Below are 22725 nucleotides of genomic sequence, written 5' to 3'. Positions count from 1 at the left end.
TTGTAAAGTGATGGACAAGGGTACACTTTTTGCATTTGTAGCAGCCAATCAAAAAAAATAAAAAAGGTGATATTTTTTCATTTCGAACAAAATGTGTCCTTTTGGTGCGGAAATATTTCATGCCCATGTGTGTGGCCAGTTTCCAAAATTACGCGCCCACCCTCTGGGGCCTGGGCAGAGGTTGGGGCGCCCATCATCATTTGATAATTAACCAGCCTAAGTTGGTCAAGTTGATACGCCATCACGCACGCTATTTCAAGACCGATTCTACACGTGCAAGTCAATTGACTTGTGCGTTGGACTCTAACAGTCTAGGTCTTATATTAGTCACAATTAATGTTAATGATGCTCCATTTAAAGGCACGCGGGGAAGGAGAGAGGTTCTAGCCTTCAAGACCAATACCTCTCTCTCTCTCTCTCTCTCTCCTTTGAATCCATGATGATCGTACCGAGCTAATTTCCTCTGCTTGCATGATTCGAGAGCGTCACAGACGTAACACATTTTATAATCATGCTGATAGGAACCACAGCTAAGGTGCAGCCATGGCATCCATCGGCTGCTGCCACTGTTGCTGCAGCTGATCGGATGGCGCCATGCACTTTCGGTAAGAGAAGAGCAATGTTGGGTAGATCCTATGTGGTGGCCCAAGCTTCGCCAATAGACAGTAAGAACCACAGTTGCAGCAACAACAGCCCTGAACCTAGCTCAAAGATGGCCATGACAAGAGCAGATTTGGAAGCTTGCCAATGGCTGAGACCTTCAATGATTAAGGAGCCTCAAGCGTTTCATTCTGACATGGACCATGGAGATCACAGTTTTGCAACCTCCGACGATTCTCACTCCTGCAGAAATGGCAGTGCTGCTACCCACTCGAGCTCCAGCTCTCCAAAACATTCCTCTATCCTCGTCAATACCATCTCTTCACCCCTCTTCACCGATGCGATCACATTCTCCTCATGGCAAGAGCGTGCTGAAACCGGAATTGAGAGAGTAAGACCATTCCCTATTACCATTCCTCGTCTTGTTATGTCGTTTGTTTCCATTGGCACAAGAAGTTTTAGACAAATTCCCACTATTACGAATTACAACAACATCATGAGTTTCTGCAAGGGAGGGACCGCATGCTTAGCTAGCTGCGGTTGGGGGTGGGCAATCCCTGCCCCCAGCCAAACCTAACTAATTGTGAGGTGCGTCCTGAGCAGAAGCTCAGGATGCTGAACACTGTAGGGTAAAACATGGAAAAAAAGCCCCTTTTGCCAAATGGACAAATGCTAAAACCTTCTTGTGTGGTTCTGTTGACCAATCAAGTTTACTTGCTACTAGGCATAGTTCATCATCCACTAATACACTGTCTGCGTGCCATGCTATGGTCATTCAAGCAACTCAATACCCTGTGATTCATAACTTGTTAGGTGTAATTCACTGTGAAGCACTCTGTGTGCACGTGTGCCATCCAAGAGCCGTCGAAACAACACAACGCTCTGTAATTCATCACTTGTTAGGTAAGATTCAATATCATACACTGTGTGTGTGTGCATGCACCCACCATGCTAGAGTCATCCGAGTGACTCAACACCCTGTGAATCATTGCTTGTTAGGTGTAATTCACTCTCAAATACGCTCCCAAGTGTGGGCATGTGCCATGCTAGAGTTATCCGAACAATTCAATACCTATGGTTCAAGCAACTCATTGAATCAGCATAATAATAAGGAATAGATAAAGAGGAGTTGCTAGACAGGAGATGGGGATGAGAAGCTGAAAACATGCCCCAGAAGGCACGGTCAAATGCACCTACTAATATCAAGTCCCTATGTTGGTATATGTACAACAAGAGTTCCTCAGACTCTTACACCAGTGCTCCATTGGTCTAATTGCCTATGATGAGTGTTAAAGTCCAATTGCCTCCGACGAGCGTTAAAGTCTAATATCTCTAGTCACAAAAAATATTAAAGCTATAGCAACCGCTCTTAGACCAGTACACCATTTGTCTAATTGCCTCTGACAAGTGTAAAAGTCTAATATCTCTAGTTGCAAAAACTGTTTATATATGAAGCACAACATCGAGCCTTATAAATACAAGTGAAAAAAAAAGAGTGAGTTCAGGCCGATATCTCAAAGGAGGATATCTGGTATAATTGATGAGTAAAAAGCCAAACTCTAGTTGATACCTCAAACAGGCTTGGATATGATCTCCAAGTGGTGATGGTTGCATCTTCAGAAGCCCAAAGAGATGCCTAAATGCCATATCACTCTTGTGAATGCCCAAAATCTGGGCAGCCTAAGAAATGCATGAGGCTGAATCTCCACCTTTGAATGTTGGCAGCAAGAGCAAAGATTGTGCTTTCTTGGTACATCCTGCTTTAAACCAAGCTCAATCTCTAGCTTATGAAACTCAATTGACTTGCAAGTTTTGAGGGGGAGCTCCTTGTAATGGGCTAGGAAAAGCTAGCCATTGCACTGAAAGCTCAATTAGTTCCCTGTTGCAAGCTGGACTGAAGCTCATTGGTGGCATATACTGAAGGTGAAGTCTGCTGTTGCAAATTGACTTTGAGTTGACTGCTGCAAACTGCATGTGCACTTTTGATGCTTAGGCTACAGACATTTGTGTGTGATCTTTGCTGCTAAAGGTCTAGGATTTGATCACCTGTCATATTGCTGAGCAAATTTTGTTGGCACCCTTTTCTTTCCATTGAAGGGTTGCAGAGTTTCTGTGACATTTGCTGAAATTTGTGGCACCTTGAACTAGTGAGAATGTGTGGATGATTGGAAGCATGAAAGGGAGAGCATGAACATTGATACAATTGAAGAAACTCAAAAGCTTGAGGATGAGACATGAGACAACTAAAGAAACCTTAAAATGGACTGCCCAATTGCCTTTAACCAGCCCTCAATCGAAGGCTAAACATAGTGCCTAAAGCCCATGATATGTGCTAAACTAACACTCTCTCTTGGATCATGGGTGATCAGTACATGTGATATATAGCGATGGAGAACATACAAACCCTTAGGGTCGAGTACTAGGACCCATTGCACAACGGCTTGTTAGAAGCTATAAGGTCATAATACATATGGACAATGACAATTAACTAGGATCATGGTGTTGAGCTAAAAATGCATTAGCTTGACTTAAACCACCCCAAAACACGCTTAATTAATGAAGAAACCATCTTATTTTAAAAAGAAATTCAATCAATCAACTAGGATTATAGTGTTGAGCTAAAAATGCATTAGCTTGACTTAAACATCCCCAAAACATGCTTAATTAATGAAAAAGCCATCTTATTTTAAAAACAAGCGTGATCCTAGAGAGTTATTGTGTCCCCCACATGCAAAACCCTAATTTGGGTGCTCCAAACTTTCTATAAATAGGCATGCAGCCCACCACTCTCTCTCAATCTCGTTTTTGCAGGTTTAAGGATTCGTATCTCTGCTGCCCATACCCCGTTTGTGGGGAACATCGCGGTTAGAACCTTCCATCGTAGTCTGCTATCACTTGTCGCGTGTTTCCGGTTTTTGTATTTGTCGCCTACCTCTTGGAGTTGTCACCATCATTAGGGAACTTGCGTTTGTTGCTGCCAGGGCCAGTCGCCATCATCTGCATCCAATCGCCTTTAGTAGGAGCTGTCACCATCATCATCCTATTTGCGTTTGCAATCAATCTCTCTCCTCTAGTTGTTGCTATCAACATCTGTACTGTTGCCATCAGTTTTCAGTTGTCGCCAATATGGCTAGCTTGCATTTACCTGTTTCACACAATCACCAGTTTTCTCTCTACTTAGGTACTTGTGTTTTTTCTCTTTCTCTCTCCTCATTGCTTGCTTGCATTAGATCCAACCTTCCTGGCTACATTTGTTGTTCTCTTTTCTCTTGTAACAAAAGCTTGAACATTTGGAGCACCGGCTAGAGGTGCCAACCTCCCATCTTGCCTTAGGGTAGACTCACGCTCTAGCAACATTGGCTGCATGTGAAGAAAAGTGAATGGAGTTATTGAGGTTTGGGCCTTCAAGGCAATGGCCACACCATCAAAGTTGAATGATAGCTTGTAAGGCACTAGTGCCATATGATGTGCTTCAAGAAGAGTAACTTGCTTGCTATGAAGTTGGTCTTGGATAGTTGTCACTTGAAGAAGAAAGGATTGGATGGAGTTCATCGTCTTGAACTTGTGGGTTTGAAGATGTCCATGAAGAGTGACAACCTGCATTGGTGATGGAGCCTGATACATTAGGTGAAGCTTTGCCCACACCTTGGGGGAAGGCCCATAGGGGGTGACACCGATAAGACTTCCTTGAGATGCGGCGTATTGGAGTCTCAATCAAGGGTTGCCTCCTTGAAGCTATCCTTGTCCCAACCAAAGGGAAGTGGAGATGGTCGGTGAGGATGTAAAGTCAAACCAAAGTTGATATTGTTAGGAGTCATTTATGTCATGCATAGTCATCTCTTGCGTATGAGCCTTAGCTTGAGTCAGATGGGGACATTGGGAGCTCTGTCATTTTGTCTATTTGTCATTTCATGTGTTTTGATGGAGGAGGTAGCTCCCTAGGTGCACATTTCATTGTAATTTACAGCTGACATTATTCATTGATAGACACATTGTCTTATAGATGTCAGCACTCTTCGACATCCAGTGACACTCTTTCATCTGGGGCTTCTCTCCATCATCAGCTTGATCCAGTCCCCTCAATGATGCGTTGGGTTATGTGTAGAACTGATCATCCACATTGTATTCAGCATTCTTTTGGAGTTCAATGTTTGTTCTTCCATTTTCTTCTTTCTTTGGTTGTGCACCCTCACATGGTATCATCTCCAAAAGAGAGGATCCAAAAGTTTGACAAGGCCACACTCTATTTGCTGTTTGGTGCAGATTTGTTGCAAAGAATGCAAGTTTTTAGCATTGTTTGGGCCTTCTACGGTGTGCAGGCATCTCAACTTGTTTTGTAGGAGTGTAGCTGATTTCTTCTCCGTTTGGGCAGATTGACGCCAAAATGCAGCACTTTGTTGTGTGTTTGCAGATTTCCTTAAAGAGATATGGACTATTAGTTTGATGCGTGTGACGACTCAGACAAGGAGTCAATCCATTCCTTTGAAGATAGCCAGTCCCACCAGTAAGATATTGTGAAGAGTGGCACCAAGATTGAAGATTAGAGCCATGATAATCTAGAGATCATCACTCTAAAAGGTCTAGAAGATTGGAGCAACCTTGTTTTCCCCTGCTTCTCTATATGTTTCTAATAGGGCACCTATTGTAGGGCCTCGAATGGCCATTGTGGCACTATAAGTTTAGGTGCGTGTTTTTCCATTGTTATCCAATAAGGATCGACTTGGTGGCACCAACTACTACCTTTGGTCTTGCAAAGTGGAGTGCACATTGGATACCTTCGATCTATGGGCATTTATTACTACCTTGATAGCATGTCCACTAGAGGATCCCGGCATTGGTTCCACCATGGACCAAGTTGCTCTTTGAGATTGGCTCAACTCTAGAGCCTAATCTTTTCTCTTGACAAGTTCATAGGATTTTGTTTTAGCCTGCTTGTGTTATTCATGTCAATCTATCATCTCTTGGTTGTGAGCTCCTGTCAGAGTTTGGCGGAGACATAGGAGCTCTAGCAGTTTAGGTGGATTTTCTTTATTTGTCAGCTTCTTGCTTCCTGTGTGCATTCCTATGTGAGTAACCGCTTTCCATAGTCTGCATACACCTACCAAACATTGTCTTTGTCATTTGGGGTTTTTTGAGTTGTCCCCTATTTTTTCTGGCATTTCTTTCTCTACGACCAGCATTTATGGCCTCCACTGATACAAGTCGGCCATGTTTGGGCATTTATGGCTATTTATAGCGAGTCCCCAACTTGGCAGATACACACACTCTTCAGTCTTCAATCTTCAATCTTCCTCTTTGCAGGTGCACACTTTGATACTCCGACTCTCCGTGCTTGGTGCTGCCATCGTCATCAACGTGATTTGGTGCCCTTACTGATGCTTTGGGCTGCATGCAGGGATTGATCAATCCATCATCATTGTATCAACATTCTTCTTCAGTCAGTGGAATATTCTTCCCTTATCTTCTACTTCCTCTCTCTCTCTCTCTCTCTCTCTCTCTCTCTCTCTTTGTACTTCTCTGTGTTCGTGTTTCTCTTCCTTTGCCCACTCTTACATGGTATCATTGTCTAAGTGAGGACACAGTTTGGAGATTTCTTGTAGAAGAGCAAGTTTTCATCGCGGAGGGGCAACAAAGATTTCCAAAATGTAGATTTTCAGCTTGCGTTTACTGTGTTTACTACCTGAACAAGTGGTCCATTGCCCATTTGCAGCTCTAGGTAGCTAGGGACAGTCTCCAAGGACCAGGTGGCAGCTTTTTGGCATTAGGCGGCATCAACTTTTGTGTTTTGCTCAAAAAGCAGATTTGCATTTTGGCAAGTGTTCGCTTCTTGGTGTAGGCATTAGCATATTGTTGTAGGTGACAACTTCTTGAGACTTGGAGGAGCTTCTTTCTAGATACTCTTTTGAGGGGAGACATGATTATCGCGATTATAGTCAGCATGAGGAGTCCCCCGTGTGCACCCATTCCCTTCTATTCATCTTTCAAAGAAGGCTCCGTTCTTAGTGAAGATACTGCCCTTGATACCTTCGGTATAGGTGCTTATCTTACCTTCATTATCCAAAGAGGACAAACTCGATGGTTTGAACTATTTGTTGTGGTCATGTAAGGTGGAGTGTATACTCGACACCTTCGATCTTTGGGCTCTTGTTGCAGATTCCATCCCTCGTCCTAAGGAGGATCCCATAGATGGAGCTTCTATGGACCATGCAGCCTCGTGGGATCGGCTTAACTCTCGAGCTCGATCCTTTCTCTTTATAAGTTTGCAGGATTTTGTGCTTATGCATGTTCGCAGGAAGTGTGAAAGAAGCTCGTGTCTTTGTATCAGCATAATACGTTTTCCTGCAAGATTTCCCTGGAGAAGAAGTTGTGGATGCTCAATCTTGATGATTCCTCCTCTATGAAGGGGTACATCACGAAGATGGAGGACATGAGAGGTGAGCTTGCCTCTCTTAGTTGGATGATATCCTTTGAAGATATGGCTATGATCCTTTTGACTTGGCTGCCATCTCCTTGGTTCGATGTCTTCTACACCAGCTTTATCACATCGAGGACCCGCGAGACCCTCTTATGGGAGGAGCTTTCACCGCTCGTCTTAGAGCATGATGAGTGACTCAGAGAGGTTGGGGCTTGTGGTTCTAACTCCACCAAGGCATTCATTTGTAGGTACAGGTGGAGAGAAGAAGAAGAAGGCATAGGCCAAGGACAAGAAGTAGGTGGACAAGAAGGATGAGAAGAAGCCCAAGTGCCCACACTGTGGGAAGGATACTCATCCCGAGGAGAAGTGTTGGCAAAAGTATCCCCATTTAAAGCCAAAGGAGAAGGATTCAAAGGATTCGAAGGCTGCCCCGGTGATGACATAGTCTATCTTTGTGCATGTATTTGTTGAGGAGAATATAGCTCTTACCTCTTTCACTCAGGAGAAGCCTTGGCTTGCTGATAGTGGGGTCTCTTCTCACATGACCTATAGATAGGATTGGCTTCAGGACCTGAGTGCCAGAGGGGGCACAGTCACCATTGGTGACAACTCTACCATTTCCATTCGAGAAGTGGGGACTATTGCTTTATTGCCAGACAGACAGTCTTCTTTGGCCAAGGTTCTCTATGTACTGGATTTAGGTTTTAACCTATTGTTTGTTCATGGTCTTATATGGCTTGGTATTTGTGTGGTCTTTACACAGGATGTGGTGACAATGGAGGATACTTCTATAGGTACCGTTCTTTGGACAGGCTCCCAGGAGGGTGGGCTTTACACGCTCAGAACCTCAGTCGCGCAGTCTTCCCATGAGCTTGGGCTGCTTTGGCATGCTTGTTATGGTCATCTTCACATTGATGTGGTTAGATGGGCTTCTCAAAAGAAGATGATGGAGGGCCTTTCTGATTTTTCTCTTGTTCATACTTTGTGCCCTAGCTGTTTGAGGGGCAAGCAGTATAGGCAGTCACATTCCCAAGTTGCCACTAGGAGGGCTTCCTCGCTTGAGTTGGTTCACACTGACCTTTGCGGACTTGTGGGCATGACCTCCCTTGGGAAGGCCAAGTATCTGATGTTGATTATAGATGACTTTAGTCGTTATGTGTGGCTTTATTTCCTAGAGTATAAGAGTGAGGCGTACTCTTGTTTTTGCAAACAAAAGGTGTTTGTGGAGGCACAGACTACTTCCAAAGTTTGTGGCGTGCAAGCGGATCATGGTGGTGAGTTTACTTCTAACCTCTTTTCTTAGTTTTGTAGGGACCATGGCATTCGGGTGGAGTATACCCATCCGAACATACCTTCGGAGAATGGTGTGGTGGAGCGTGTGAATTGAACCATGCTAGAGATGGCCTGATTGATGTGGAGCATCAGGGTCTTCCTCATACCCTTTGGGGTGAGGCAGTGGCTATTGCGGTTCACATCTGCAACTGCTCCCCGACTTCTACATTACAAGACATGACTTCGTATGAGGCTTTCTTTGGTCGAAAGGCTTCCATGTCTCTATTTTATATATTTGGTTGTGATGCATTTATTGCCATGAGAACATGTATTTTTGAAACCTCACTTAACATGTGGATTAATTTTTAATCACATGATTAAGTAAATGTTACACGTGAGCTGCAATTGGGATTAGAGTAAATTGATGAGTCTAGGACCCGAGAAAATCACAAGATGCCAAAGGCAAAAGTTGCTATAAGTTATGTTGCACAGGTACTTGTTTGGTGGTATTTGATGTCAATTGTTGGCTTAGGTCATTCATTTGGCCATAAGTGTCAGTTGTTGGTGACACTAGAGATGTGGCGTTTAATGGTACCTAACGTCGATCTAATGGTCAAAGATGGCACAGAGAGACTCGGGAGTGGAAGATGCCTAGCTAATTTAATTATTGGCCAATCAAATTATTTTTCTGGGCATCGAAATAATCATTAGATTAATTTTCAGTAATTAAAGACTGAAAATTAATACTTAATGATAGATAATGTTGGAAAAACCATTTGGGAAGGTTGTCACTCGGCAAACTTGCCCATACAGGCTGGTAAAAGGCTAAAGAATAAGAAAAACGAGATCATTCTTGCGGTAGCAAATGTGGGAGAGTTGTGAGCAGCCATGGCCAACCTATTTTCAGCCATTGCAGCCAGCCACGAGTGAGTTTTGAGGAGGCGAGTGCAGATTCGGACCCTCCAGAGCTAGGCGATCGCATTCAGGTACAAGGTGACAGCTGATTTGGATGTCTTAGTTGTAGGCGACAACATTTAATGTTGTTGTAGCAAGGCAGCAGTTGCATTTGACTGATTTTCAGTCATTCTTCGTAACAAAACTCTAAATTCTCTCTCTTTATAGCTTTCTCTCTCATCTCCTAGCCATTTCACAGCCTTGCTTCGAAGATCTCAGCATTTGGATCCTTGGAGGCTGAGAAATTGCAAATTTATATGTTGTAAAGCCTAATTTACAACCAAAATTAGGGTTTAATAGCAGCCTCGAGAAGCGTGTCAGAAATTGGAAGCTCCAAGACTTGGATTTTTTAGGGCTGAAGGTGAATTTCAGCTAAATTCAAGTGGAGGACTAGCGAGCCATTGAATTTGGGAAATTTCCATCGTCTATGAAGTGGGTGAAGATCAATTAAGTGCCCGAATCAAGGAGCAAAACAGATTAAGAACTTGCTGGTTGCTTAAAATTGCGAAGGGGATCGGGAGAATCCCATTGTAAATCAACTTCTTCTTCAATAAAGCTAAAGAAATACTGAAAGGGGCACCAATTTTGGGGCCAATCGGGTGTGCATTATCCAAGATCAGTAGGTAAATTTGTATTTTCAGATTTGCATTTAGTGTTTGCTGCTGTAATTAAGTTGTAATAGGGGATTTACCACCCATCCATGGAAGGAAGGCTAGTTTCATGGTTCCATTGCCGGGATACCATCAAATCCTTTGAATTAGTGGGCCCGTGGTACTTGATTGCAACTTGGGACTATTGCATTATTGCTGAAATTATTCTCAGCAGTGAATTATAGCAAGCGTGTCTTCACATGGTGATACATGATCAAGTAGAGAGGATGCATCACTCCTTGGTCAATCACGTGGTGAAGGGGGAAATGCAATGACTGATGTTGGGCATGGTTCTCAACATGGACAACATGCTGAAAATGTGGGAAATGACCCAAATGTTGGCACTTTAATGCATAAAGAGACTGATGACCAGTAAGGGGCTGAAGAATTTGATGATAGCTTTAAGGATCGAATGTGTACAATAGCAAATCTTTTTGCTGAATTAGCAAAGGATCCCTAGTTTACTCGATTCTTGAATGCCCCTAAGAAGGACAGCAAAGGCAAAGAGAAGAAGTCACCTTCTACAGCTTCGGGACAGCCACAAGAACTGGAGGAAATGCCTAAGCCTTCTTTAGAAGAGCCCAAAATGCCTGATGAGCACAAACAGTTGGTATCTGTGGGGCAACAAGTGCAAATGCATGGCCAACTTGGTAGTGCCAATCTATGGAAACATGGGCAGCAAGGCATTTATGCACATGCAAGCATGGGACAGGAAGGATACTTGTGGCGGTGGTACCATTTTTCATGCTATGGTTAGATAGACATCGCATATGGGAATGTATGGCACAAATCCCTATGGTATGCAACAGCTAATGCATGGCTCACAAGACCCAATGTGTTCGGGTAATGCAAGTGGAATACCTAATCCCATGTATGGCAGCATAAGCATGATGCCAGGGGCACAAAGTGGGCCATATAGATATGTATTGGCACCCCTAGGAAGTGTTGGAGCATAAGGATTTGGTTCTGGTCATGTAAATGCTTCAGATAGTGCTGGTTTTTATGCAAGTACAATCAATGCATCCTTTTTGCAGCAGCTCATTTACGATAACTTGACTCCTATAGGTCTGTTGAAGGACTATGATGAAGGTGGCAAAAGTGTGAAGTTTGAGCCTTTCAGTGGTACACAAGATAGGCTGAAAGTACTTGTTTTTATTCAACAATTTGATGCAGCCTATTTTGGAGGCAACTTCACAGAGGCATCTAAGAAACACAAGTGAAACTAGCCTTCCTTCCATGGATGGGTGGTAACTCCCTGATTACAACTTAATTACAGCAGCAAACAATTAGTGCAAATCTGAAAATACAAATTTACCCATTGATCTTGGACAATGCACACTCGATTGGCCCCAAAATTGGCACCCCTTTCGGTATTTCTTTAGTTTTATTGAAGAAGAAGTTGATTTACAATGGGATTTTCCCAATCCCTTTCAGTATTCCAACTCCCCTTGCTGTGATGAATCACCAGCAAGTCTTTAATCCGATTTGCCCCTTGATTCAGGCAATCAATTGGCTTTCACCCACATCATGGATGATGGAAATGCCTTAAATTCAATGGCTGGCTAGTCCTCCACCTGAATTCAGCTGAAATTCACCTTCAGCCTTGTTGAATCCAAGTCTTGGAACTTCCAATTTCTAGCACGCTTCCCAAGGCTATTGCAAAACCCTAATTTTTGCTGTAAATTGGGATTTACAGCAGAGAAATTTGCAATTTCTTAGCCTCCAAGGGTCCAAATGTTGAGATCCTTAAAGCAAGGGTGTGAAATGGTTGGGAGATGAGAGAGAAAGCTGTAGAGAGAGGGAATTTAGAGTTTTGTCGTGAAGAATGACTGAAAATCAGTCAAATGCAGTTGTTGCCTTGCCACAACAGCTTGTAGATGCAAAGAATTGAAGAAAATCAATCATTTACTGCTACTGCCCTGCCTCAACAGCGTGTTGTTGATTGGTCTTCTTTTGCCCCTGGCTGCCTCAGAAGGTCCTCCAATGACTGCAAATCAGACCAATAGCCTCCCTCCCCTCTCCCTTGCAAGCTGAATTTATAGAAATGCTTCTCTTCAGCCTCTAAAGACGTTTTTTAGTCTTGCATGGGCATTTTTGACAAGTGGCAGTCTTTTCAAATGGTTTTTCCAGCATTTTTCATAATTAAATATTAATTTTCAGTCTTTAAATACTGAAAATTAATCTAATAATTATTTCGATGCCCTAAAAAATAATATGATTGGCCAATAATTAAATTGGCTAGGCAACTTCCATTCTGAGTGTCTTTGCGCCATCTTTGACCATCAGATTGGCGTTAGGTACCATTAAATACCACTTCTCTAGTATCACCAACTGACACTTATGGCTAAATGGATGACCTAGGCCAACAACTAGCACCAGATACCACCAAGTATCTATGCGGTATAACTTATAGCAACCTTTGCCTTTGACATCCTGTGATTTCTTGGAGTCCCGGGCTTATAAATTTACTCTAACTAGTTACACCTCACGTGTGCAATATTTACTTAATCATGTGATTAGAAATTAATCCACATATTAAGTGAGGTTTCAAAAATATATGTCCTCATGACACAAGGCAGTCATATTTTTGAAGGGAAATGCATTGCAGTGGTGGTCTACACTTCTTATTTAAGGGAAGCCATCTACCACTTGGGTCTAGTTCAAGCAAATGTTTGTTTCAAATTGGTTGACAAGTACCTTTGAAGTAGACATTATGACAGCTTGGAATCAGTTGAATTCCAAAGACTGCAAGAACTTGGTTTAGTATAATAAGAAGTTTTGGGATGTATTGTTGCCAATTACTTCTTATTGCACACTACCCCTCCATGAGCAGATGGAGAAGTATATTTGTGGTTTGCCAAAGGGTATTCAGGATTTTTGCATTAAGTCCACTGTTTCCAACATGTCTTAGCTTATAGAAACTGCTACTACAGCCGACACATTGCTGCGTGGAAGGGATGCAGGATTCCATGGTGATGATGCCAAGTCACATGCCAAAGAGACAAAGGTTGAGAAAAAGGGTAAATCTGAAAATAAAGCTGAAAAACAGGGCAGATCTGAAAATAGGATTGAAACGAGAAATAGATTGCAGAGAAAAAGTGGGAAAAGTGATGCATGATGTAGGGAGCTGATGTATTTGCTGAAATTCAGCCGGAGGTTGAAGAGCTTGATGAAATACTGGTACCTGATCAGATTTTGGCACACAAAGAGAGGAAGATCAAGGGTAAGGGTTTCTGAAGGTACTTGGTGAAGTTTCAGAATTATTCACCAATGGATGCCAAATGGATGGAGGAGGATGACTTGGCAAACCATCCTTAGTTGTTGCAACTTTACCTTGATTCTTTCTAGTTAGAGACAACTTTAGTTTGGGCTCAATAAGGTTCAACAAAGCAAAGGTCCAGAGTATTACGTGATGCTTGTGAGGGAGCAAGCACCTTCGCCCCTCAGTAATGGACAGTTGTAGAAGTAGTGGATCTTGAATGTATTCAGCATACATTCAGGGTATTGTAGCTGAACAATATGTTTTCTAGGAGTTCACTATTCAATGTACTAGTCACTATGTTTGGTATGCAGATCGGTATGGTTTTCCATGCAGCTCTGAAACTGTACATTTGCATTCGTTATGCTCGGTGTGTAATCAATTATGCTTGGTGTAGCATTAGTTAATGATCATTAGGAGCCGATTATCGAATGTTGGTTTTTAGCATATGATAATTAATATTCAGTGGTATTCAGCTGGTTTTGTGGGCAACAACATGTCTTATGATGCCATTGATGTTTCCGCCGTGATTTATGCTTGGTTTTCGCTATACTATGGTTTGATTTTGCTAGATGAGTTGAGCTCCTGAGAAATGGACATGCCGCATGATAATTTGGCAATGTTTTTAAGATTCTTTGTGAGTCTTATGTTATGTTATGTTGGCTAGTAATTTTCAGCATATGTTGGGCATATGGAATGGTTGAACAGCAGTGCGCAATGTTGTGTTGATTATGATGCCCTATGGAAATTCCAGTGTAGTACTTTGCTTTTGATGCATTTGGCAGTGCAATCGAGGACGATTGCAAGGATTTCAAGGAGGAGGGCTGTCATGAGGACATGTATTTTTGAAATCTCACTTAACACGTGGATTAATTTTTAATCACATGATTAAGTAAATGTTGCACATGTGAGCTGCAACTGGGGTTAGAGTAAATTTACGAGCCTGGGACTCGAGAAAATCACGGGATGTCAAAGGGAAAAGTTGCTGTAAGTTATGTTGCACAGGTACTAGGTGGTATCTGGTGTTAATTGTTGGCCTAGGTCATTCATTTGGCCATAAATGTTAGTCGGTGACAATAGAGATGTGGTGTTTAATGGTACCTAATGCCGATCTAATGGTTAAAGATGGCATAGAGAGACTTGGGAGTGAAAGATGCCTAGCCAATTTAATTATTGGCGAGTTAGATTATTTTCCTAGGCATCGAAATAATTATTAGATTAATTTTTAGTAATTAAAGGCTGAAAATTAATATTTAATGATAGATAATGTTGGAAAAACCATTTGGGAAGGTTGCCACTTGGCAAACTTGCCCATACAGGCTGGTAAAAGACTGAAGAAGAAGAAAAACGAGATCATTCTTGTGGTAGCAAATGTGGGAGAGTTGTGAGCAGCCATGGCCAGTCTATTGAACTTTGACACATGGATGTTGAAATGTTGGCTGCAAATTTTTGTAATTTCATTGAAGTTTACTGATTATTTGTCACTTCTATATAGATGGCAGCATTGACATCTATGGGATCTTCATCATTCTCGGCAGGTATTTCGTCAATAACTGGACGAAGTCGAAGCACTACTTGGTCATGGTGGGATGAGGTAGATGCAGGGGTGCCATTGAGAGGTGGAGGGGCTCGCCCTTGGAAATGCAAACTTTGCCCTTATGCTCGCACTAGTGGGGCTGATAAAGTGAGAGCCCATCTTCTACATGAGGAGGGAAAAGAGGTGCGTTTTTGCACCAATGTATCAATTGAGAAAAGGCAGGAGTTAGTTGACCGCATAGCCACTTCTATGGGGAATTCACATGCCAGGAGGACGACAAATATAGCAGTGGATCCTACAACATGGACTCCCAAGGCCAGCAGGGCATGGTGCTTCATGCAGAAGACCATCAGGATTAGTGGCTACGCAGCCTTCTCGTGGGCCATCAATGGCAACAGGTCATGGTGTTAAACAGAGTTCATTGCACACTTCATGGGAACCAAAGAAAAAAGAGGAAACAGATGCAGCAGTGGCACGCTTTTTTTACCATGACCATATTGCATTCAAATCAGCTAGGTCACCTTATTTTTTAAATATGGTGACAAAGATTGCAGAGTATGGACCCACATATAAGCCCCCTTCATCAGAAACTATCAGGACTACATTGTTTCAAAAGGAGAAAGTAGCCATAGAGATTGCAACAGTAGATATTTGCAATCAATGGGCAAGAAATGGAGTGACATTGATAGCAGATGGAGTGACACACGCCATAGGTCCATACATGGTGTTGTTGCATATTCTCGTGGAGATCTATACTTCATTGGTAGTCATGATGCTTCAGAGACTGGAAAGAGTGCAGATGTATTGGCATCCGAGTGGTGCGAGGCAGTGCAGGCTGTTGGGGTAGAAAATGCAGTGCAGTTTGTGGCAGATGGTGAACCTACAAACAAGGCAGCAAGAAACATTTTAATGGCTATGTATCCACATATCACCTTTAGTCCATGCATGGCGCATTGCTTGAATAACTTGTTGAAGGATATTGGGGACTTGCCATGGATTGCATCTCTTGTTGCGAAAGGCAACAAGATTATCACATTTATATGTAATCATCAGTACTTGCATGCTGAGTTTCGTAAGAGAAGTGACAAAGAACTTCTTAAATACTCGGATACACGATTTGCATATAACTTTCTTATGCTTGGTCGATTGCACTATTGCAAAGGTGCAATTAGGGAGCTATTTGCTAGTGATGAGTATGAAAATTGGACTGGGGTTGCCACTGCTACTGCTCTGTTATGTAATGCATATGTTTATGATAGAGATTTTTGGGATGAGGTTAATCGCACCAACCAAATGGTTGATCCTATTATGCACATGTTGAGGCTTGCCGATGGCATGGATCCATGCATTGGGAAGATCTATGAAGGTATGGATCGCATGATTGAGAGGTTGGAGAGTTTGGAACCAAATGCAGATAGGTATGAGCAGATCAAGGAGTTATGCATCAGTGGATGGAATGAGTATGACTCTCCTATGCATGCTGCAGCATATGTGCTTGATCCTGAGTTTCAAGGAAAGATGCAAGAAAGAGACCTTGAGGTGGTCAAGGCTTGGAACACATTGCTTGCAAGGCTTTATCCTAGCCGTGAAATGCAACGCAAAATTAAAAATCAGCTCTCTGTATATCGGCAAACATTAGGGATGTTTGGTACAGAGGATGCACTAGAGGACATGACAAATGTTAGGGCTGCTTTATGGTGGGAGGACTACGGGGCAGAAGCTCCAGAGTTGCAAAGTTTGGCTATTCGTATTCTTAGCCAAACAATTAGCTCTTCTTGTTTAGAGCAACTATGGAGCTCATTCAATCACATTCACTCAAAGAAGAGAAATCGTCTTGGTACAATGAAGATGAATGACCTAGTTTATGTGAGCTCCAATCTTTGCTTGCTAGCTCGTACATTAGTTGCAAAGGCTGATTCTTTTATATGTTGGGAAAAAGATGACGATGATGATGATGGGCAGGATGTTGTTCATCAGGATGAGCATTCAGGCACAGTGGAGCCATCTTCCATGAATCAGAGCACTTAGTAGCTAGCCTTTTGGAACTTTAAAGTATTGACTTGGAAATTGGAGCTCTTGTAACTTGGATCTTTACTATTTAGGCTTTAAAGTTTACTGTTTAATGCATATTTTGTGTTTTTGCAATGCACACTTGTTGCCATTTGGACTTATGCAACATTGTTGATTACAATGTTGAATTATGAATGCGACAATTCATTGCTGGTTACAATGTTTGAATCTTTATTATTGTTGAAACTTGATTATTATGTCTCTAGAGTCTAATTTCATGAATTATGGTTGATATGATCTCTCTCTCTAGATTCTAAGACAAGTGTTGACTCTCTCTCTCTCTCTCTCTCTCTCTCTCTCTATATATATATATATATATATATATATATATATATATATATATATATATATATATATATATATATATATATATATATATATATATATATATATACCGTTCCCGTTCCCTCACTTTGGGCGTTCCCCCCATTCCAGGGGGTCTCGTTCCCGTTCCCGTTCCTGGTTCCTGGTAACTATGGAGAGTATATTAACGTCTCTAAAAGGCCAATGTGGCCTATGAGACCAAAGGAATACATACAATGATGGTGTGTTTCTCATCTGGAACGAGAAAAGATGAAAAGATGAAAAGAGAGAAAATCCTGGCAATAGTAGACAACAGGTGTCGACATCATCCAACTGTGGACGATAGCACCCAGCTGTAGGTGACAACTCCACAGGCCTACAACAGTAACAAAACGTGTGAATAAGGCTGGAACCAGATGCTAGATGGTAGTAGGTGGCTGGTGGAAACTTTGACCATGATGTGCTCCGTGAATGGGGTGTAGGTAGTAGAGTTGTGGCTCCTGAAACCTGCAAAAAGGAGATTGAGGGAGAGTGGTGGGCTGCATGCATATTTATAGAAAGTTTGGGGCACCCAAATTAGATTTTTGCATGTGGGACACAATATCTCTCTAGGATTACGTTTCTTTTTAAAATAAGAGGTTTTCTTCATTAGTTAACTAGGTTTTGGGGTTGCTTAAGTCAAGCTAATACATTTTTAGCTCAACCTTGTAGGGATGTGATCTTGAGGCTTCAATCTCCGAGTATCCTATTGATGGGTCTATTGCAGGTGATTCTTTGTCCTCGACTGAACCTTCCCCAGCCTCAGTTCCGCTTCTTCCCTCTAGGTTGCCTCTTCGCACCCCTTCTTTGTCTTTGGCTTCTCCCCCTCCTTGTTCTTCATTCTCTACTTCGACTTCCCTACCACCTTTAACGGATGCAACTACTTCTTCTACTTCGTCACATACTTCCATCCCTTTTGCCTCCCCTCCGGAGTCTTCTAGGGATACTTAGCCACCAGAAGGGGAGCCTTCTTCAGATGAGGAGGTTATACCTTCCCTTGGTGAGGGGGAGTCACTACTCTAGACAAGAGCATTGCAAGAATCGGAGGCTAGACAGTCTCCCTTGCAGTAGGATGAGCTTATTTGGATTCCTCGTTGGTACTAGCAGCTCATGCAAGATTCGAGTGTTTCTCACTTTCTTGCTTCCCTTATAGGTCCACGTAGATCGGCTCACTTATAGGCTCAATGGAATAGTTTATGTCTACTATTCGGGCTATTTTGGCCCTTGTAGCCCACTAGTGCTGACCTGTTTATCAGATGAACGTAAAGTGTGCCTTCTTGAATGGTGTCCTTGAGGAGGAGATTTATGTTTCCCAGCCTCCTGATTTTCTTGTGCAGGGGAAGGAGGACCATGTCTACAGATTGCGGAAGGCCCTCTATGGCTCGAAGCAAGCTCCCAGAGCTTGGTATAAGAGGATCAATTGCTTCTTTCTTTAGAGGCTTCCATCGATCAACTCATGAGCTCAACCTATACTTCTAGGTTGAGGGTGATAGGTATGTTTTGCTCATCTTGTATGTGGATGATCTTATCATTGGAGGGAGCCATACTTAGGAGGTTGATCATACTTCGGAGATTTTGTGATAGGAGTTTGACATGACAGATCTAGGGATCCTTCACTTTTTCCTTGGATTGGAGATTTGTTAGATGGCATAGGGCATTTTTGTTTCACAATACAGGTATATTTCCCAGCTTCTCTCAGAGTTTGGTATGGCCCATTGTCAGCCTATTTCATGCCCCATGGACCCAAAGTCCAAGCTTTTGGCAACTGGTGTTCCCCTTATAGATGCCACTCATTATAGGTGTCTTGTAGCTTATTCACACTCAGCTAGATATTTCTTTTGTTGTGGCTCTATTGTCTTTCTTCATGAAGACTTCCACTTAGGAGCATTGGAGTGTAGCCTTGCACATTCTTCGTTATTTACAGGGGACTTAATCCTAATGGATCCTATATGGAGAGAGGGTTACTCTCTCTGGTTGGAGTGATTTTGATTGGGTAGGTGATGTGGATTCACAGAGGTCTACTACAGGTTATGCCTTCTCCCTTGGCTCAATAGTTATCTTGTGGAGCAACAAGAAGCAGCCTATTGTGGCCCTTTCTTCTATAGAGGCAGAGTATTCTGCCTTATGTTCTATAGCTACGGAGGCGGTTTGGCTTTGCCACATGTTGGCAGAGCTTGGCTTTCCTTAGCCAAGACCTATGGAGCTGCGTGTGGACAACCAGAGTGCTCCAGCTTCGACCAAGAGCCTTCGTGTTTCATGCTCGCATGAAGCACATCAAGGTTTAGTACCACTATGTTCGAGAGCGGATCATGGATTCCGAGTTGGCAGTGGCCTACTGTCCCACGGAGGACAATGCAGTAGATCTCTTCACGAAGCCTTTACCCAAGGCTTCTATGTTTCATCACATGAGGTTGTTGGGTCTTTAGACACTCCTAGGATCTGGGGGGGGTTAGCTTGCCTGTGTTAGTTACGTCATTCTGTCATCTCCTGGTTGTGAGCTCTTGTCAAAGTCTGACGGGGAGACATAGGAGCTTTGGCAGTTTAGGTGTATTTTCTTTATTTGTGTGCATTCCTAGGCCAGTTACTGCATTTCATAGTTTGCCTACACTTGCGAGACATTGTTTTTGTCATCTGGGATTTTTTTGAGGTGTCCCCTATTTTTGTTGGCATTTCTTTCTTTGTGACCAGCATTTATTGCTGGTCAGCCAGATTTGGTCATTTATGGCTATATACAGCCAGCCCCCCACTTGGTAGATACACACACTTCAATCTTCAATCTTCCTCTTTGCAGGTGCACACTCGGACACTCCAACTCTCCATGCTTGGTGCTGCCATTGTCATCAGCCTGATCTGGTGCCCTCATTGACGCTTTGGGCTGCATGTAGGGACTAATTAGTCCATTATCATTGTATAAGCATTATTCTTCAGTTAGTGTCGTATTCTTTCCTCATCTTTTGCTTTCTCTCTCTCTTCTCCGTCTGCTTGTCTTTGTGTTCATATTTCTCTTCTATTGTGCACTCTCACATTTTGTCCTTGTGTATGTGTGCAAACTTTGGACTATTGTGGAAGTTTGGACAAAGCCCTCTTCTCTCCACTAGCTGAAGACCTTTGCCTACCGTATTACCATAGAAAAGAAGCTATGAATGCTTTCCATTGATGACTCTTCTTCCATGAAGGATCACATTAACAAGGTGGAGGACTTGTGGGATGAGCTTGCATCCCTCCGTAGGATGACATCATCCCAAGATATGGTGATGATTCTCATTACCTCCCATCTCCCAAGTTTGATATCTTCTACACCAATCTCCAGATTTTGGGACACCATTTTGTGGGAGGAGCTTGCTCCGCTTGTTTAGGAACATGAAGAGCGACTCAAGGAGATTGGAGCTAGTGGATCTGTATCCACAAAAACTTTTACCGTAAGTTCGGGAGGTGGCAATAAGAAGGCCAAGAATAGGAAGAAGAAACAGGCTAAGCGCCAAAGACTTCTTCGGGCTCTGACACAGATTCATAGGGGAAGCCTAAATGCCCCCACTGTGGATAGTGGGAAGGGTACCCATCTTGAGGAGAAGTGTTGGTTGGAAGAAATACCCTCACCTTCGTCTTAAGACCGTTTGTACACCAAGGCTAGGGTTTCTTCGTACACTTAGCATAGTTCTAGGGTTTTCTTAGGGCATTTTGTGCATTTTAGCACATCTATGTGGATTATTATGATCATTATTCTTTCATTGTGATTCGATTCACTCTATTGAATACATTCATCGATCATCATTTGATTATATGAGGCTATGGTTTCTTAGGGCACTCAGCATAGCTCTACAGTTTTCTATTCAAAGACATTGTGGATTTTAGCATGTTAGTGTGGATTATTATGATGTTTAGTTGAGTGCATTCATTGATCATCATTGTGAATGTGTAATTTTGTACTTCATTTCTCTTCTCTTGCACAATTACTCCACATTTGGGACAACTTAGCAGCTAATTTATGGAGTAGATAATTTGAGAACCCTTCCTGCAATTAATCACAAGTTGTAGACTCTGAAACTTTTCAGAAATTGAGAGTTGAGAACTCTTCACAAACGAAAACCACACGATTGCTAGCAACTATAAGATTATCATGATTGGACACTACCATAGCCGAATTTTACAAGTCTGTTCTTGAGCATGGGTTTAGTCTTTGTTTGGGCAGAGGCATAGACATTGAGCCTTGGTGCAAGAGGGGCTACACGAACTTGGGGCATGTGCTTACACATAGAGTCATCATAGAAGAGGGTGGGGCACACGGGAAGAACATCTATTCCTGTTTTGTGGACTTAAAAGAAAACATTTGACATTTCACCATGAGTCAGACGGATGAAGAGATAACAAGGTCTTATAGTCCCAAATGAGCTGTAGTGGGGGTTCCATGTATTTTACAAGTCTGTGATGGGCTGAGTATGAGCAGTGAGAGGCCTATTTGACACAGTAATGAGCACCATTGGGGTGAAGCAGGGTTTCCCTCCACTATCTACAGCTGCATGCTGGGTGAAAGGGGAAGGGCTGCGCCAGATGGGCAGTGTGCTGATAAGGCTAAGTGTGAGGGAGGCTGGATGAGGCTGGCAGCAGTGAGGGCAGCTCAGCTGAGCAGACGAGGTTCAACTCTGCTCCATAGGCACAACTTATCAAAGGGACTCCTAGCATTCAAAGTGGTGATATTTCTAAGGTGTACATTGATTTTATGGATTGCAGCTGTACCAATTGTTAACCTGTGACAGGTGGAGTCATCTTTAAGCAGGTTGACAAAGATATTGCACAGAAACAGGCATTGTTTGTATACGATCATATTGCATGCTGTTTGTCAATAATATTCCCATCACACACCATATCATGTTTCTCCTGTTTTATGGATTTCATAGCACACTTACAATGCAGCTGATGCATGATCGTGGTAGGAGCTTTAGATACAAATCAGAGACCCATCAGAAAGTGTCCCCATTAATCAAGCAGCGCTACACCTACTTACGATGCCACTGATGCATCACCCAGGTAGGAGTTTCAGGTAAGGATGATGGACCTTAGGAGTCTTACATCACTGAAATCCATCAGAAAGTGTGCAAGTTAATTAATCATTTCAATGTTGTGTAAAACAAATTTGAAACATATTTCATATATTTCATAGTATATACACCCTCTCTTTAGTATCATGTCTACATATACATGATACACAGTGTAACATTCTGGCTTTATTTTTGCAGGCTATATTTAACTTCCGATTTCTTTCTCTACTGGCAGTTGCAGGCTCTCTTGCAGGATCATTTCTCTGCTTTTTGAAGGTGTTTTTATTCTGCAGTGCCTCAAAAATAAAGTTAACGTAAAAGTTAATGCATAAAAAATGAGGTTTTCACTTCCTCATACCATTAGACAAGCATGCTTCTTGTTACTTTCAACTAGTTTTTCATGTGATTTTCTCTTTACTGTTTTTACTCCAGGACTCATATTGAATTGCTATCAGCACGTCCCAGACCAAGTTGAATTCTTGTGCCCACAAGCCCCTACATCAGTGAACACAACGTATGCATGTGTATAAAATGTGTGTAATGCTTTAGAATGCACATCTTCCATAATTTCTTACAAATTTGTCTGGGTC

The 22725-nt window shown here is 42.4% G+C and overlaps 1 protein-coding gene across 2 annotated transcripts in view; it reads left to right on the top strand.

The window, feature by feature from the left end:
* Positions 1 to 348: 348 nt before the first annotated feature.
* The window catches only part of LOC148024331 (uncharacterized), a 63558-nt gene continuing 41181 nt past the window's right edge, over positions 349 to 22725 (top strand). The window contains exons 1-2 of one of the 2 annotated variants that reach the window (XM_087693950.1): positions 350 to 991; positions 22334 to 22411. In XM_087693950.1, coding sequence (XP_087550076.1) covers positions 512 to 991; positions 22334 to 22411 — 558 coding nt within the window. In that variant the 5' untranslated portion in view covers positions 350 to 511. Of the gene's footprint in view, positions 992 to 22333; positions 22412 to 22725 lie in introns of both variants that reach the window. The other variant, XM_087693952.1, reaches the window with a different exon arrangement.

Source organism: Lygodium microphyllum, chromosome 15 (genome assembly GCF_053477565.2).
Source record: "Lygodium microphyllum isolate KBCC chromosome 15, Lygodium_microphyllum_v1.1.10, whole genome shotgun sequence".
NCBI classification, from domain to species: Eukaryota; Viridiplantae; Streptophyta; class Polypodiopsida; order Schizaeales; family Lygodiaceae; genus Lygodium; species Lygodium microphyllum.
This window is presented reverse-complemented; position numbering and strand designations above follow the sequence as displayed.